The 20,046-nt window shown below is 34.0% G+C and overlaps 1 protein-coding gene across 1 annotated transcript in view; it reads right to left on the minus strand.

Annotated features, from left to right (window-relative positions):
* Positions 1-18,720, minus strand: part of LOC111087034 — a 193,444-nt gene extending 174,724 nt beyond the window's left edge. Inside the window, exon 1 of the mRNA XM_022392190.1 lies at positions 17,929-18,720. Within this exon, the coding sequence (XP_022247898.1) occupies positions 17,929-18,298 (370 nt within the window). The 5' untranslated portion in view covers positions 18,299-18,720. The remainder of the gene's footprint in view (positions 1-17,928) is intronic.
* Between the last annotated feature and the right edge of the window lie 1,326 nt (positions 18,721-20,046).

Consider the following 20,046-nt stretch of genomic DNA (forward strand, 5'->3'; position numbering starts at 1 on the left):
CTATCGTTAGCAGGCAGAAAATAGTCATCTGCTATCGTTAGCAGGCAGAAAATAGTCATCTGTTATTGTTAGCAGTCAGAAAAAACAGATGACTAAAAACAATAGCAAATGACAATCTTCTTACTGCTAACAATTGACTGTTAATATAATAACAGATGACTATTCCATGACTGCTTAAAATAGTCATTTGATATTGTTTTAGCAGTCATAAAATAGTCATCTGTTATCGTTAGCAGGCAGAAAATAGTCATCTGCTATCGTTAGCAGGCAGAAAATAGTCATCTGTTATTGTTAGCAGTCACAAAATTGCCATCTGTTAATGTTAGCAGTCAAAAATAGTCATCTGTTATTGTTAGCAGTAAGAAGATTGTCATTTGTTATTGTTTTAGCAGTCATGAAATAGTCAACTATTTTTGATTTAGCAATAAGAAAATACTCATCTATTATTGTTAACAGTCATAAAATAGTCATCTGTTGTAATTTTAGCAGTAAGAAAATAATCATGTTATTGTTTTAGAAGTCAGAATATATTCATCTGTTATTGTTTTAGTAGTCAGGAAATAGTCATCTGTTACTGTTAGCAGTCAGAAAATGGTTATCTGTTATTGTTAGCAGTAAGAAGATTGTCATTTGTTATTGTTTTAGCAGTCATGAAATAGTCATTTGTTATCGTTTAGCAGTCACAAAATTGCCATCCGTTATTGTTAGCAGTAGTCATCTGTTGTAATTTTAGCAGTAAGAAAATAATCATGTTATTGTTTTAAAAGTCAGAATACAGTCATCTGTTATTGTTTTAGTAGGCAGAAAAATAGTCATCTGTTATTGTTTTAGGAGTCTGAAAACAGTGTTTTGAACTTAAAATCTAGATAATCAATTTCTCAGCCTTTCCCATACCTTTATAACTTCTAAGGCTTCTCAGCAAAGAAAAGACATTAGGCCGTCAAGTAGTAAGTACACCGACCTAACGTTTCAAAACCACAGGAGGCTGATTTTTTTTAAATAAAATTTTACCAAAGATTTCTGTTGAATAATAATTTGATATCAAGTGAGCTGTGGTATGATGTTACGCTTTTTGAATCGAGAAGGTGTCAGGAAAAAGGCACACGAAACGGTTCGCTTAGTGACGAAACATCTACATTAACTTAAGTGAGCTGTGGTATGATGTTACGTTTTTGAATCGAGAAGAAGGTGTCAGGAAAAAGGCACACGAAATGGTTCGCTCAGTGACGAAACATCTACATTAACTTCATGTTCTAACGAGAAAAAAAAACCTTAAAAAGTAGAAAAAAAGGTTTATTCATAGAACGCCTACACCTGTAGGTGTTTCACTTTAGTTTCACAAACTTCGTGGCAAAGTTACCAAAATAAGAAATCGTAAGTTAGTCACGAAATTCCAAATACCTGTGATTTCATTGCAAAGGAAAAGAAAGAAAAAATACGTTTCTCTTAGGAAAGAAATCGGTTCTTGAACTATAATTTGTTGACAAGTAAGCATGCCATATGACCTTGCGGGAAAGGAAGGTTAGTGGAATCAGCCCTACAAGGGGCAACGAAATAAACTGAACGCTAATCTGTAGTTTGTGGGCTTCCGTCTAGATCCCGGGGGGGGATTACCCGCGGCGGTGGCTTGCTTTTGCAGTATAATCACTCCAAGTAAGATACCGTACTACAAGGACATAGCTGGGCATAGCGTTCAAGTAATGATTTGATAAGAAGAAATGACAAGACTATACAGACGTCTTTTTGAAAGAACACTTTTGATAGTAAAATCCGCCACGCTTGCAATAAGACGATTTCTCACGTGCACTTCAGCATCATTTGTACTACTCTTATGAATACATTAACGTCGATGACGTAAAATTCATAGGATCGGACACTTAGTAACTAACTTACCTACTAAACTTTAAGAGCTAAGCCTATCTGTCTGTCTGTGATGTCACGATATAACCAGCCTTGTTTATAAATTTATGTACAAATAATTTATTGAATCGTCTAAACCTTCCAACATTTTTACTAACTTTGGATGTAAGGTAATACAATGTAACGAGAGAAGATGTGAAAGGAAAGTATAAGGTCTATACAATGACGTTTTAATTTTATTGTGATTGTGGAACACGGAAACCAATGGTGGATAGTTCCTGACAGGAAGTAAGACTTCACGTTCAAATTTCATAGTTTTCCATGCACACAAAAGTAACACCATTCAATAGTATTTTGATGCGTGACACTAAATATTACCATTTGAAATGTTCGATAAACACTATAAACAGAAACTGCATTAGCAGCAAAATGGTGGAAATTTGTCTTTCTTTTTTAATATTTTAAACACGGTGGTTGCATTGATTTCCTAATACAATAATATATTTTGTGTGTTTCTGATATTCGTGCAAAGATACACAAAAGTCAATCTGCTTTAGTAGCCCCTAATTTTGAGCTTATAGACTAGTAAGAAGGCAGCCAATCAATATCACCCATTGCCTTCTTTTGGCCTACTCTCATCAAATAGTAGGATTTAATCGTTACTTATAAAGCACCCACTGCCCCAAATTTCGGAAAGCGCAATTTTTCTTTTGTGCGACGAGACTCCAACCATAGACCCTCGGATCCACAAACAGGCACGCTATCTTCTAGGCCACTGTCGACATTCTTTTTTAAACTTTTATTTGGATGATAGAGTAAACAGTATCCATTTTATTTTTACGTTGTTTGAGGTAAACTTTATTTTTGTTTTTATTTTGAAATATGTTACATATTTGAAAAGAGCTGAAAAACCAGCAAGGAAGAAAAAGTTCTTTTTACAGCAAAACAAAAGTTTCGTGTTTGGATTATCTTTGTGGAAGTCTGTTGCTTTATAGCAATCATTTGGTCGATAACCTTTTCGACTGCGGAATAAATATGGTAAACGTTAGGTGTCACTAGTGTCACAAATAGATAAACATTGTTTGCTTTTGACTTTAAGCGCACCGGTTTAGTTATAAGATTAAATGAATATGAATGCCAAGAAATTTCACTAGACAAAATTTCTAAAGACTTCTTGTTCAAAAGTCAACGCTCCATCTGGGAAAGAAAAGCAGAAATTCTTGCATTGTAATTGGTTAAATTCAGCAATCGTATTTTATGGGAAAGGACCAATAAACGATGAGCGTGAAAATTAAGTTCATTCATATTTCTACATTGCATTCAGTTAATCTCGTGGGATTTATGTAATGTACATGCACACTCACACCTACGACCAGCTTTCAGTAAAGTTTTATTAGTTTTTTTAACTATCATGAAAGTTATTGTATTATCTATTTACGCAAAACTTGAACGATACCTGAGGGAAAAATAGGTTATTTCACCTATGAGAAAAAAACGATGACTAAAAACAATAACTACAAACGTGCTTTAGAATTAATCTAAAATGAACAAATTAAATGATCCCCCTCCCAAAACAAAATAGCTTTCACACGTGGTTTAAATGTGTTTTTTTTTTATGCTAGCTGTGGGTAAACAGTTATGCCATTACAATGAAATTATCATTGTTTTACCTGCTGACGGATCCTGCACGAACCTATACTTTCTATGGCTTAATTATGTTGATATCTTTTGTGAAAAACTATTACTAAAAAAATAACAATAAAGGAGTTTAATTAACACAAATTACTTTTCAAATTATAACTTTTCTAAACAACGCAACATCTAAAACGAGTACAGTTATTCATAAACTAAGCACCAGGGGGCGTATCTGGATGTTTATTGCCCACCTGATTGTGAATAACTAAACGGCAGTTGTTTTAAGTGTTATTTACAACTAAACAGGTTCTCACCTTTAACTTAAAATTAACTTTTGGTGATCTTGTGAGTTGTAATGTTTGACACAGTAATATTGGTGACTGTGTCTAGAGCTTGCGATTACATTTTTTTCACTTTATTTTTGATTTTCAAATACCTATTCGTAGAATGTTCGCAAACAACTGCCAACCATTGTTGTTGTTTGTTTTTTTGTCAAATGCTTTGTGTTTATACCGTATTATAATCATATAAATAGTGTTCGACATTAAAACAGGAATGTAAGTTATATATATGTGTGTGTGTATAGAATGACACGTTAATTCTATAGTCAAGCCTAACTTTTTCACAAGAAAATCATTGATATCATAAAAAAATAATCAAAAGACGAGATTCTTAAAATGGCGGTCTAAGAAAAAAACGTTAACGTAATTCGTTGGATTAGAAGATAGAGAAAGCATACAATAAACGGTGAGCAAAATATTTAGGCTTAACCAAGCAATGAACAAGTGTGGAGTTAGAGGATGAGCAGAATATTCTTGTTTAACCAAATCACTCATGCAAGTGTGGGATTTGTTTAATAAAATATTACGGGACTGAGCAAAATATTATGATTTAATTAAGAGAAATATACAGAGGTTGGGTACTCTATATTAAAATCATTTTGGATCCTCACCACGTCCGATCATACTCTATCCGATGACTGTGCATCTTGGAAGTATTTCCCAACGTCTCAGGCGTAAAGTTTCCATATCTGCGGCACACCAATCCTCCCTTTATGCTTTCCATAATCCATCTAATGTGCGAGAACGATGGTTTCCAACGTCAGCTCCAACAATATACGAACTGACAGTTATGCTTTCATAGGAAATAGCATGAATGCCAGTTTTAAGCTCTAGCCACTAGATGTATGCGACGGTCACACGAAAGGTATAACTCAAAGCCTTACCTTGGTGAACCCATACTCTGTTGGCCTAGTTTACAGAAGGAGATACTTTTGCCACCGATATTTGCGTTCGTTGATTCTCAGCTGTCACAAGACACAGCACCTGACTTATCATAACTGGTATACAGCTTGTTACAAATCTCTTAGTGGATAGTTCTGATGTTCCAAGCTGGTCCACATGATTTAGTTTTCCAAAATCATTAAGTCCAAGAAATATCAACATCTTGGAAATTCTAAATCCTCGATTCGATCGGAATATATGTTTTTTGTCAGAAAGAACTGTTACAAAAATCTTCTCAAAAGCAGTTAGTTTTCAGTAGATTCACACAAACGTGAACAAATGTTAAAACGTAGTTCTGATACGTGCCGTTCCACCGTGGTTTTATATCTGCAGTGGTTGTCACGTGACTTGCTTATTTGCATAATAAAGATCATATTATTGTAAAGTGCTCAACCGTCTGTAAACGTACAACGTGATCTCGAGAACCACATTTGTTCAGCACGTATAGCTAATGTCATCAAAGGTGGATATTATTGCTACCCAGTGAAATAGTAAAAGATACAACTTTACTTTTCGTTAGTTATATCTTTCCAGTTCTGTAAAATTGAATACATGAGAGGGATTGTGTACATGTTGATGCCTGAAAGAAGCATTTGTAGTAGAAAGTACAGTTTATTCTGCCCATAAGTATCAATAATAGACTATGACGGGTAAAAATAACTCATCATATCCAAGCCAGATGGACCAGCGACAACAACGCACGTAGAAAAGCATCAAAGTAATAAAAACGTTTTATCCATACCTTCAAATAGGATTTGTGTACAGTTATGTAAGCACACCTACCGACAAATAGATGTTTAAGAGAGACCATCATCATTTATAAGAAAGGATAACACTTTTCACTAAAAGCATGATAAATTCAATTCACAGATACTTTATGGACGCTTATTATAGCAAGCATGAGATCATCCCATTATTTTAGCACCAGATATACGGTTCATTTATAAAGGATGCAGTCTGAACAAAGCCATTAACGTTTATTATCACAGTAATTAATTATTTGGAATAATAACTAGTTAAACTTCTCTTTATAATATTTTAAAACAGTTGATAAGATTCTGTTCTTTGTGAAGCAAATTAGAGATTGGGATCAAACAGTCGTGTGACTCATAAAATGAGTCATAAGATTGTCTCAAGTGAGCCTGCTAGACAACTCATTCATTTCAAAAGGTCGTCAGGATCCCCCGGCTTCAGGCTTAAAATTTTAACCTCTCACCCCTCAAGCATTATCCCTCCCTTCGTACTCATTAGGTTACTGGTGTCTATGATTTACCGATGTAAAGGTCCTGTGGTATCCCTCCCTTCGTACTCATTAGGTTACTGGTGTCTATGATTTACCGATGTAAAGGTCCTGTGGTATCCCTCCCTTCGTACTCATTAGGTTACTGGTGTCTATGATTTACCGATGTAAAGGTCCTGTGGTATCCCTCCCTTCGTACTCATTAGGTTACTGGTGTCTATGATTTACCGATGTAAAGGTCCTGTGGTTTTTGAATTTATAACCATAAATTATGAAAACAACATCGAAATACTGAATGCCTATATGGCGTAATTATAGTATTTTGTTTGTTTGTTATTAAGCACAACGCTATACAATGGGCTGGCTATCTGTGTTCTGCCCACTACGGATTTGAAATCCAATTTTTGGTGTTATAAGTCCTCAGGAAGCACACTAAACAGTTAGTTGATTGGTTATTGTTAGCACTAAGCTACACAATTGGTTATCTGTGCTCTGCCTACCAAGGGTATCATGACTCGAAGTTTAGCACTGTAAGTTATGAGAGTTACTGCTGAGCCACCTGGAGGCTAATTGTAGTAAAATGATAAGGCATAAAACAATGACGAAATAACAAACTACATTGAATAATGAATACGGTGTAATATTTGAACGATTTAAAAATATTTTTCATTGCATCATATCTGAGGCAGCTCGCTCTTAATCTGGAAATGTCGTGCAGTCGAAAGTGCGTTTTAAGTGGCAAACATTTTCGATTGCATTAATGTCAGTTAAGCCTAATTTGCACCCACTAAAACAATGTGTTATTTCTTTTGTTCGTATTTGTAAGAAAAAATAAATGAAAAATCGTTAAGTGCTGTAATAATTAACAAATGTGTTAAATTTGATTATCATTCTATATTCTTTATTTAAAAAAACAACAACAAAACTTACACATCACTACCAGGAGGTGACTTATTTTAATAACACAATCTCTGAATAGTGCGAAAATCATCAGAAGCAAATGAACTTACAATGGTGGCGAATGTCGTGTGTGTTAATAATGCAGCTTATTGTAAAAAGTAATTACTTCCAAAGATGTGTTTTTTATTTGTGTGTGTGTTAGTAATGCAGCTTATTGTAAAAAAGTAATTACTTCCAAAGATGTATTTTTTATTTGTGAGTATGTTAATAATGCAGCTTATAGTGAAAGTAATTACTTCCAAAGATGTGTTTTTATTTGTGTGTGTTAATAATGTAGCTTATTGTAAAAAGTAATTACTTCCAAAGATGTGTTTTTATTTGTGTGTGTGTTAATAATGTAGCTTATAGTAAAAAGTAATTACTTCCAAAGATGTGTTTTTTATTTGTGTGTGTGTTAATACTGCAGCTTATTGTAAAAAGTAATTACTTCCAAAGATGTGTTTTTATTTGTGTGTGTGTTAATAATGCAGCTTATAGTAAAAGTAATTACTTCCAAAGATGTGTTTTTATTTGTATGTGTTAATAATGTAGCTTATAGTAAAAGTAATTTATTCCAAATATGTGTTTTTATATGTGTGTGTTAATAATGCAGCTTATAGTAAAAGTAATTACTTCCAAAGGTGTGTTTTTATTTGTATGTGTTAATAATGTAGCTTATAGTAAAAGTAATTACTTCCAAAGATGTGTTTTTATTTGTGTGTGTTAATAATGCAGCTTATAGTAAAAGTAATTACTTCCAAAGGTGTGTTTTTATTTGTGTGTTTTAATAATGCAGCTTATAGTAAAAGTAATTACATTTAAAGGTGTGTTTTTATTTGGTGTGTTTAATAATGCAGCTTATAGTAAAAGTAATTACTTCCAAATATGTGTTTTTATTTGATAAATTGAGATATTTTACCACGTTCAAAGAAAAGATTTATTAGAAATTATACATAAAGGAACTCTATTCATATTGTACCCACTCATAAAACTAACGAAACCCTTTATATGGTCTGCATGTTAAATAGTTTATCAGTAATACAAATTGTAACATCGAGAGACGACGAAAACAAAACAGCTAAGCGTCACAAACAAGCAGTGCTAATTGCAAAATTACTGTAATTAAATGCTGTTTCAATTATTTTCGAAATGCCTAAGTATATTTTTATAAATTCTTGATAGGTTTAATAATGTTCTGTTTTGATATATCTGGAACGTTAAAACCAGAAACACCTTTTCTTCCAATTATATTTCAAGAGAATGCAGAGCTCATTGGTATTGTTACTTTAATGTACAAGTCAATTAAGAACACACCATTTTCGAACATACTTGGTATTCGTCTTATACCCAAGCACGTGTTGATAAGGCTAATTAATGCGAGTCTATATATATTTCGATTCCAAATTGTAATTCAAGTTATTTCGCATATTATTAAACTTCGCATCCCTTTGTTTAAAATTATATAACTTACGATGCTCTACGAGTCTTGTCGTGTTTCGAACGTTAATATATACAGAACAACACGGTACGTAATGATGAATAACCACCAGAACTGTTGGGTTCATTAAGTTTAGGTTTAGTAACGTGAGCATTATTTGATTTCCAAATCTTCTTTATAGCTGTGTTTAAGAAGAGAAGGAACCAAACAAACACGGTGGGTTCAAACAAAAGAGATAATAAAATGAACTCAATTGTTGTTCTGGAAAATGTTCTACTAATTCGCTTGCTGAATGACGAGCAATGTTCTTTATTTTCCAGATCGTCATTCACTGTATTTACTTTGATCAGGGTTAATGTATTTATTTTGATCAGGGTTAATGCTCTTTATGGTAAAATGATTATTTCGAAGTTAGTTATCAAAATTGAAATTATTTCCCAGGAGGTTATTGAGCTAATAAGAAAGATTTCAGACCAAGATTTATTGGATCAAATATAATATTCGTTTTGCACAGGTGGCTCATTACGTATTTAACTACGGATTTGACATTTTGATGAAATATGTTTCAGTTTCTCATTAATTGTCGAGATGAGAAAGTAGTTACTTCGAAGTGACTATTGGAATATGGGTTAATGAATTCGGTTTCTATAGTCTTGTTTGATAGTTATTATTTTAAACTTCTGATCCGAATTGAGTATTGGAATAAGGGTTAATGAATTCTGTTTCTATAGCCCTATTTGGTAGTTACTATTTTAAACTTCTGATCCGAAGTAGGTATTAGAATATGTGTTAATTAATTCGGTTTCTGTAGTCCTGTTTAATAGCTACTATTTTAAACTTCTGATCCGAAGTGGGTATTAGAATATGTGTTAATTAATTCGGTTTCTGTAGTCCTGTTTAATAGCTACTATTTTAAACTTCTGATCCGAAGTGAGTATTAGAATATGGGTTAATTAATTCGGTTTCTCTAGTCCTGTTTACTAGTTACTATTTTAAACTTCTGATCCGAAGTGGGTATTAGAATATGTGTTAATTAATTCGGTTTCTGTAATCCTGTTTACTAGTTACTATTTTAAACTTCTGATCCGAAGTAAGTATTAGAATACGGGTTAAAGAATTCGGTTTCTGTAGTCCTGTTTGATAGTTACTATTTTAAACTTCTAATCCGAAGTGAGTATTAGAATACGGGTTAAAGAATTCGGTTTCTTTAGTCCTGTTTGATAGTTACTAATTTAAACTTCTGATCCGAAGTGAGTATTAGAATACGGGTTAGAGAATTCGGTTTCTGTAGTCCTGTTTGATAGTTACTATTTTAAACTTCTGATCCGAAGTGAGTATTAGAATACGGGTTAAAGAATTCGGTATCTGCAGTCCTGTTTAATAGTTACTATTTTAAACTTCTGATCCGAAGTGAGTAATAGAATATGGGTTAATTAATTCGGTTTCTCTAGTCCTGTTTACTAGTTACTATTTTAAACTTGTGATCCGAAGTGAGTATTAGAATACGGGTTAAAGAATTCGGTTTCTATAGTTCTGTTTGATAGTTACTATTTTAAACTTCTGATCCGAAGTAAGTATTAGAATACAAGTTAATTAATTCGGTTTCTTTAGTCCTGTTTGATAGTTACTATTTTAAACTTCTAATCCGAAGTGAGTATTAGAATACGGGTTAAAGAATTCGGTTTCTTTAGTCCTGTTTGATAGTTACTAATTTAAACTTCTGATCCGAAGTGAGTAATAGAATATGGGTTAATTAATTCGGTTTCTGTAGTCCTGTTTGATAGTTACTATTTTAAACTTCTGATCCGAAGTGAGTATTAGAATACGGGTTAAAGAATTCGGTTTCTATAGTCCTGTTTGATAGTTACTATTTTAAACTTCTGATCCGAAGTGAGTATTAGAATATGGGTTAATTAGTTCGGTTTCTGCAGTCCTGTTTAATAGTTACTATTTTAAACTTCTGATCCGAAGTGAGTATTAGAATATGGGTTAATTAATTCGGTTTCTGTAATCCTGTTTAATAGTTACTATTTTAAACTTCTGATCCGAAGTGAGTATTAGAATACGGGTTAATGAATTCGGTTTCTGTAGTCCTGTTTAATAGTTACTATTTTAAACTTCTGATCCGAAGTGAGTATTAGAATACGGGTTAATGAATTCGGTTTCTGTAGTCCTGTTTAATAGTTACTATTTTAAACTTCTGATCCGAATTGAGTATATGTTTTTGTTTCTAAACCTTTTTTTTAACATGTCTCATAATAACAAGAGATGATGATAATCCGGCTATGTGGGAAAAATTAATCCTGTTTCCAATAATACGTTTCTTTGTTTCTCATTAACGGTACAAACTATTGCATACTTGCATATTATTCTAATAAAATAAGAAGTTGAAAAACAACGATTTATAAGCGTAATAAAGTGATTTATTTTGGGTGAACATACTTTAGTGTGCTTATAAAATCGTTGTTTGCCAAGTTATTATTAACTACTGTATAAGTTCAGTATACCTTTTGTATCTGATCGATGTGTTAGTATTTCTTGTTCAAATTAGACTAGTTTGTGGAATTAAATTTGTTGAAGTGATTAGACAATGAATATAAATTATTTTTAGATTTTTTTTAACTGCTGCTCTACTAGGTGGTGCCATCATATATAAAATTTAATTATAAAGCTACACGAGGGTTATCTGCGCTATCCATCCCTAATTTAGCAGTGAAAGACTAGAGGGAAGACAGCTAACCATCATCACCTACCGCCAACTCTTGGCCTACTCTTTTACCGACGGATAGTGGGATTGACCGTCACATTATAACGCCCGCAAGGCTGAAATGGCGAGCATGTTTGATGGGACGGGGATTCGAACCCGCGACCCGCAGACTGCGAGTCGAACACTCTAGCCATTATTTAATGGTAAGCTTTCTAATCTAATACGATGTCAAGTTTGGTTGTTACTTAAAGAAAGCATTCAGTATATAAAATTACTTAGTATACCATTATCACCATTTTCAATATGGCGACAACAAGAATGAAGAATAAGAAGGGGATGTAAAAAAAAAAACAATTCGAAAATAAACTTATTTTGACCAATAGCCAATCAGCCGTAGCTACACATTAACCGGATTAAAATAAATAAAATATTATTATAGTCTCGATTGAACGAGATTCATTTTCTTCGCAGCCATAATTGTTCTATCGCGTTATAAAAGCAATTGTTTCATTTCAAGATTAAGTGTTGAAGACGGTAATTAATGTATAACTGTAACAATAATCGATAATTTCAATATAAAGCTATTAAAGAGCCAGATCGACAAGGACACCTGGCGGGGACGACGGAACTAATTAATGCCCTTTAGAGAAACATTTCGACTTGTACGTTTCTAAGTGTAGATTTTTTCGGATCTTGAAAGTTTAATACATAAACGTAAATGTATATTTTACCTATATTTTTGTTCGAATTGATAAATCCAAATTTCTGCCCTTTTGATATCAGAGATTGCGTTATATTAGAAATTGCGTTGAAATGTCTGAAAATTCTTAATGTTTTCCTCATTTTTTCATAATTGACTTGAGTGTAAAAGATGAAGATAAAAAAGATCCACCCTTCTTTGAATGAATCTCAAATTGTGTTTATTTTTTTAAAAATCAGGACATATACGCTATAGCGATATCATCGCTGTCTTTACATTTATATATGGAATTAGTCAATGTTCTTCATGTTTTGAACTTGTAGGTTTTTGGTTAACGATGCAAACATTGTTTACGAACACCGCAAGCTATCGTTTTCTCTTTCTTTTCAATCGAATGAATGATAATTTTACTGTAACAGTCACGTTTCGTCCATTTGCGATTAGAAAAGAGGGGCAGATCATGCTCAAAATAGCCGCTTAAGCAAATAATCAATGCAAGAAAATAGCGTAGAGATTTTATTCCACGGTTTCCGCTAGCAAAAAAGATTAAAAGAACCAAAAAAATAGTAGATAATAATGTATTACGTAATATATCAGGTGTGGTGTGTTTTAAACAGTAAACATTTTGATAGGGGTGTAATTTATGACTATATTTTCATGTGATCATTTTGTAAACATCTTCTACGATCTTGAAACTTATTAGAATGTTAAAACAGGACACATTAATGATTGTTGCATAAAGACGAAGCTCATCTTGAGAATTTGATTTCCTGTATATTGCTGTTATTTATACAAGTTTGTTTTAAGTAGTAAACATTTCATAAAGAAGAGGCTCGTCTTGAGAATTTGTTTTCCTGTACACTACGCTGTTATATAAGTTTGTTTTAAGCAGTAAACATTTCATAAAAAAGGAGCTCGTCTTGAGAATTTGATTTCTTGTACACTACGCTGTTATGTAAGTTTGTTTTAAGCAGTAAGCATTTCACAAAGAAGAAGCTCGTCTTGAGAATTTAATTTATTGTACACTACGCTGTTATGTAAGTTTGTTTTAAGCAGTAAACATTTCATAAAGAAGAAGCTCGTCTTGAGAATTTGATTTCTTGTACACTACGCTGTTATGTAAGTTTGTCTTAAGCAGTAAACATTTCACAAAGAAGAAGCTCGTCTTAGTAATTTGTTTTCTTGTGCACTACGCTGTTATATAAGTTTGTTTTAAGCAGTAAAAATTTCACAAAGAAGAAGCTCGTCTTGAAAATTTGTTTTCCTGTACACTACGCTGTTATATAAGTTCGTTTTAAGCAGTAAACATTTCAAAAAGAAGAAGTTCGTCTTGAGAATTTGTTTTCTTGTATACTACGCTGTTATGTAAGTTTGTTTTAAGCAGTAAAAATTTCACAAAGAAGAAGCTCGTCTTGAGAATTTGTTTTCCTGTACACTACGCTGTTATATAAGTTCGTTTTAAGCAGTAAACATTTCACAACGAAGAAGCTCGTCTTGAGAATTTGTTTTCTTGTACACTACTCTCTTATGTAAGTTTGTTTTAAGCAGTAAACATTTCATAAAGAAGAATCTCATCTTGATAATTTGTTTTCTTGTACACTACGCTGTTATGTAAGTTTGCTTTAAGCAGTAAACAATTTATAAAGAAGAAGCTCGTCTTGGGAATTTATTTTCTTGTACACTACGCTGTTATGGAAGTTTGTTTTAAGCAGTAAACATTTCATAAAGAAGAAGCTCGTCTTGAGAATTTGTTTTCCTGTACACTACGCTGTTATATAAGTTTGTCTTAAGCAGTAAACATTTCACAAAAAAGAAGCTCGTCTTGAGAATTTGTTTCCTGTACACTACGCTGTTATATAATTTTGCTTTAAGCAGTAAACATTTCATAAAGAAAAAGTTCGTCTTGAGAATTTGTTTCCTGCACACTACGCTGTTATATAAGTTCGTTTTAAGCAGTAAACATTTCAAAAAGAAGAAGTTCGTCTTGAGAATTTGTTTTCTTGTATACTACGCTGTTATGTAAGTTTGTTTTAAGCAGTAAACATTTCATAAAAATAAAAGCTCGTCTTGAGAATTTGTTTTCCTGTACACTACGCAGTTATATAAGTTTGTTTTAAGCAGTAAAAATTTCATAAAGAAGGAATTCGTCTTGAGAATTTGATTTTCTATACACTACGCTATTATTTAAGTTTGGTTTAAGCAGTAAACGTTTCACAAAGAAGAAGCTCGTCTTGAGAATTTGTTTTCCTGTACACTACGCTGTTATGTAAGTTTGTTTAAGCAGTAAACATTTCACAACGAAGAAGCTCGTCTTGAGAATTTGTTTTCTTGTACACTACTCTCTTATGTAAGTTTGTTTTAAGCAGTAAACATTTCATAAAGAAGAAGCTCGTCTTGATAATTTGTTTTCTTGTTCACTACACTGTTATGTAAGTTTGTTTTAAGCAGTAAACAAGTTTTAAAGAAGAAACTCGTCTTGAGAATTTGTTTTCCTATACACTACGCTGTTACATAAGATTTTTAAGCAGTAAGCATTTCATAAAGAAGAAGCTCGTCTTGCTAATTTGTTTTCTTGTACACTACGCTGTTATGGAAGTTTGTTTTAAACAGTAAACAATTTATAAAGAAGAAGCTCGTCTTGAGAATTTGTTTTCTTGTACACTACGATGTTATATAAGTTTGTTTTAAGCAGTAAACATTTCACAAAGAAGAAGCTCGTCTTGATAATTTGTTTTCCTATACACTACGCTGTTACATAAGTTTTTTTAAGCAGTAAACATTCTCATAAAGAAGAAGCTCGTCTTGAGAATTTGTTTTCTTGTATACTACGCTGTTATATAAGTTTGTTTTAACCAGTAAACATTTCACAAAGAAGAAGCTCGTCTTGAGAATTTGTTTTCCTATACACTACGCTGTTACATAAGTTTTTTTAAGCAGTAAACATCTCATAAAGAAGAAGCTCGTCTTGAGAATTTGTTTTCCTGTACAAAATGATGTTATTTATATAAGTTTGTTTTAAACAGTAAACATTTCACAAAGAAGAAGCTCGTCTTGAGAATTTGTTTTCCTGTACACTACGCTGTTATATAAGTTTGTTTTAAGCAGTAAACATTTCATAAAAAAGAAGCTCGTCTTGAGAATTTGTTTTCTTGTACACTACGCCTTTATGTAAGTTTGTTTTAAGTGGTAAACATTTCATAAAGAAGAAGCTCGTTTTGAGAATTTGTTTTCCTGTACACTACGCTGTTATATAAGTTTGTTTTAAGCAGTAAACATTTCATAAAGAAGAAATTCGTCTTGAGAATTTGTTTTCCTGTACACTGCGCTGTTATATAAGTTTGTTTTAAGCAGTAAACATTTAACAAAGAAGAAGCTCGTTTTGAGAATTGGTTTTCCTGTACACTACGCTGTTATGTAAGTTTGTTTTAAGCAGTATATATTTCATAAAGAAGAATCTCGTCTTGAGAATTTGTTTTCCTGTTCACTACGCTGTTATATAGGTTTGTTTTAAGCAGTAAACATTTCATAGAGAAGAAGCTCGTCTTGAGAATTTGTTTTTCTGTACACTACGCTGTTATATATATAAGTTTGTCTTAAACAGTAAAATACAAGAAGATAATAGAAAGATCGCCGGTACACAAGGAAAAAAATCGATATATTAGAAACAAAGAGATGGTCCTTTAACGGTGAGGGTTAGATATTTATATTTTATAGGTTAGTAAATATAAAAACACACTAATATAGTGCGAAGCGATGAAACACGAGAAAGTCCACTAACAATCTGCACCCACACTTAGCTCGAAACATTAAGAAACCAAGTAAAAAAAACATCAACTTTTATATTCCATTTTCTCTTTAATATTCATGTATGTCTTACGTTGAAATTTATAGAGCCGTGATTAAGTTTATCAGAAAATTTCACTTGACTTAGTATTGATTTATTTTTATTTTCAAAGTTATTTACTAAAACAGAGGTAAGCGAACAAAAAGTTTTATACTTCGGAACTGGTAAAATTAAGGGTTAGAACTCATTTTAGTCATTGGGATGCTTAAGCACGTTTCATGAAGAGGCTCCCCTATGAATGAGACGGTCTTTCCTCTCATCTGCTCATCTCAATAAATGAAATGAAAGCTGGGAGGATGCCAGCGAGAGCCTGGTCGCACGAGGGGGCACAAAGATACAAGATAACATGCTTCGGCTGCTAACAGCCTCTCGTCAATGGACGCTATAGTGAGACGCCGCCATACTCCGCCCTCAGATTCGACGGGCTGCGCTTTCCGCATGGGTGACGCGAAAAGAGAGCTTCGTGTTGTAAGACTACGTGGTTATCGCTGAAACGAGAAAGCCCCATCTGTGACCTAGTAACGAGGGTCATAGTCATTGTTGGGGTACATAGACTGCGCTATATAGATTTAAAGGTTTCATGAGCTGTCGATAGAGATACTTGCGTCACACAGACACTAATAATGAGTCACATGTTTTTACACGGAACAACGAGTAAGTGCCATGTAACGGAGTTGGAGACGGATCAAAAGGTTTCATGAGCTGTCGATAGAGACACTTGCGTCACGTAGACACTAATAATGAGTCACATGTTTTTACACGGAACAACGAGTAAGTGTCATGTAACGGAGTTGGAGAGAGATCACACACAGGGTATTGATGACTCGAATTGCCGCGCATTATCAGCTGGAACTCTTTGGAAAGCTTGACAGAATATTTTTACGCATGAGAAGATGTAACAAAATACAGTAAAATGGGGGTTTCCAAAAGAGGGAAGTTCCCGAGAGATGGTCTAAGATATATTCAATTGATAGCAATGTTTTATTCAGTGGATCAAAATAGGTTTGTTAAAAAGAAGAAGTTGACAAAAACTGAGTTCACGCGGGAAGGGATTTCCGGGTACAACGAAAAACCCTTATTGCGCGAGCCGATGAAATAAGTGGACTAACTGATCGATTAACAAACAAACTTTAGTGTACAGTTAATTTTTCAATATAGCCTTTTTCAAGTGTTTCACGTTTTCTACATACAGACACTTTTATCGTAATACAAATAAGTCCGAATTCGAGTTGCTCTGGAAGATTTAGGTCTTTTCGTTAACATCATGTAATAAACTCTCTGAAATTTGAAATACAATTCATTGACTTCGTATCCACTCTTTTCGTTTTGGATAAAAAATGAGGCAAGCCAGAAATTTGAATAATTTGTTTATTATATATGTTTGTATTATGTAAGAAAATAACAACAACTTCGAAATATTTTGCTCCATTTTATCCATATAGAGCAGATTAAAACTCTGAACAATATTGCTGTGTTTTAATAAGTGCGAAACATATGTTAATATTTACTTTTTTCAATCTACCTGTTCACCCCGTCAATTTATCTGATTGGGGTTTTACTAATATGAATTTTCTTTTTACATTTTGTATTTTAAATAATTCTGACTGGAGCATAATATATATATATATATAATTAGAAATAAATATAACAACCGTGAACTTCAGAAAATTAAACTTCTTTTATTTCTTCACCGTTTCGGCTTTTACGTCTTCATCAGAAACATAGAATGTCTGTAACGAACTTTATTACTCAAATTACCCCCGATGAATGCGTAAAAAACGCAACGGTGAAGAACGATTTTCTGAAGTTCACCGTCATTTTACTTATTTATAAATATTAATTATAATTTTTCTTCGTAAAACATTGAAAGTGGCTGGATGAAAATTAAAAAAATAAATATAAGATTACACTCAAACATTGAACGCAAACGCTAGGGAAAATTTTGTATATTTTAAGCCAACTTACAAAAAAGACAAACTATTAGAACATCTTGTGAAGTTTCCTTGGCAGAGAGAAATCGAGAAACAAATATTAAGAAGGCCAATAGTGACTTGCAATGATGAAACATTTTATGTATTAAACTGTTTTCAATGGCGTGTTTCCAGATATTCGTTAGAGTAAACATTAAATACCCCCAAATGCTTTACAAGTTAAAAAATTTTGCTACAAATCACCTCAATATTTGTTTCATATAAATGATAAATCGATAATGTCTTGAAAGTTTTAAAAAATTCGGAGTAAAAACAAAAATGGCGAACATTAAAAAAAAGAGAAAAACTTACCGATTTGGGGTACATCATACTTCCGCGTGCCTCGGGGCTGACGAACCGCAGTTGAAATTGACGCATCTTCTTTTTGTGGGGAAGGATCATTGTTGTTCCGCGGCTGGCGAGGGGGAAGTACCCCAGCCCACCACGGCCTTTCCTGCCGGGACAGTAACCCGTTAACTTCCGGGTGGAAGGACCTAGCGATCCTCCGTCGGCCCTGAATCAGGTGTACGTCACCGAGACTCCGTCGTCTGGGGGTCTCAGAGAGCAGGGCTAAGGGGGTGCGAGTCCGATGAATGTCACCAGCAGGCTGCTGTGAGCAGGTGGGCCGGCAGGCTCCACTCAACGCCAGCAGCAGAACTGTCCATAGCGGCACCCTCAACATTTCTCAGCGCCGGGGTCCGGGACACGCGCCGACAAGTACGGCTGTGAGGCTCCGGCTGTCACTGGTGCTAGCTCTTTACTGAGACATCACTGCCACCACTCTCAGCAGGTGCTTCTTGTTGCTATGCTTGCGCGTGCGTGACGTGGGTACCAGGTGGAAGAAGACTATGCCCACCTGAAGAGTGCTTTCTCTGGATCTCAGCAACTGCTGCTTATCGCTGACTACTTGGACAAGGAAACCCTTCTTTCTGGTTTGTGGAAAGCTCGTGGAATTATCGGAGTTTCTGCTGCCCCGCCTCGTCTAGGATGGCTGCAATGGCTTGTTTTGGAGAACGGCCCGTACGACTTCTAGGATGATTATTGTGAATTTTATTTCATTTTCGCCCACACACAGTGCGCCAGCCACTGCCATTTGCTGATGCTACGAACGTCAACCAGCCAGCGCTCAGTACAGTATGCGTGGTCGTTCGCTCGACCCGCCGCCTACCGGCCACGTTCCAGGTAACTGATTAATTGTTTCCATTGACTTCTAGTCTATCTGATTACGCAGACAAGTGAGGGCGCTGGTAGCAGCCAGAAAAGACAGAGAGAGAAAAAAAGGGGTGGTGAACTGGAGTTGTCCGAGATATGCTGAACTGTGTATGCTAGGCGTGTATATAATTCTCCCATAATCAAAGATATTATCTTTTACAAGAGAACCAAATCTTATCTTCAAATAGGAATTAAACCACTTACAAGATAATTTCACTTACGTACAAAGAATTGGAATAGTAACAACAACAACAATTTGAAATCATTCAAAAACGACAGCGTTACAAACTTTAATTCAGTCAGAGTACCGCAGTGACCTCATAGTTGACGTAATATACACACTACGTTAAAGGGGAAGTCCTTCTGGAATAAGTGACGTGATGTAGATAATGGTTGAAAAATGTCCAAGAAAATTTAGTGAGTCATCTCTGCGGAATAAAATAATTTTTCCCCCATATAGCTTCTCAGTAATAATCACAATATACTTTTATGTTGAGTTTGGATATATCAAACCTTGAGGTATTGTATAGTATTTGTACAATGAGAGCCCAAGAGCAACTTTGAAAAATAAATTAAATATCCGACGGCGAAAAAAGAACGTGAGTTTTGTAAGCCAATCAGGCACAGTTAAAAGATTCCTTACCTCGATGTTCTAAAACTGATAAAGAATTCCTAGAAAATGTGACATCCTGACTTCTGACTACAGGAGTGACAGTTACGTTCAAAATCTTGAGAAATGAGACAAATCCTGACTTCTGACCACACAGTAATAGCTACATTCAAAATCTTGAGAAATGAGACAAATCCTGACTTCTGACCACACAGTGATAGCTACATTCAAAATCTTGAGAAATGAGACTTTTTGAATGTAACTATCACTGTGTGGTCAGAAGTCAGGATTTTTCTTGAGAAATGAGACAAATCCTGACTTCTGACCACACAGTAATAGCTACATTCAAAATCTTGAGAAATGAGACACATCCTGACTTCTGACCATACAGTGATAGCTACATTCAAAATCTTGAGAAATGAGACAAATCCTGACTTTTGACCACACAGTGATAGCTACATTCAAAATTTTGAGAAATGAGACAAATCCTGACTTCTGACCACACAGTGATAGCTACATTCACAATCTTGAGAAATGAGACAAATCCTGACTTTTGACTACAAAGTGATAGCTACATTCACAATCTTGAGAAATGAGACAAATCCTGA

Source organism: Limulus polyphemus, unplaced genomic scaffold (assembly GCF_000517525.1).
Source record: "Limulus polyphemus unplaced genomic scaffold, Limulus_polyphemus-2.1.2 Scaffold1659, whole genome shotgun sequence".
Lineage (NCBI taxonomy): Eukaryota > Metazoa > Arthropoda > Merostomata > Xiphosura > Limulidae > Limulus > Limulus polyphemus.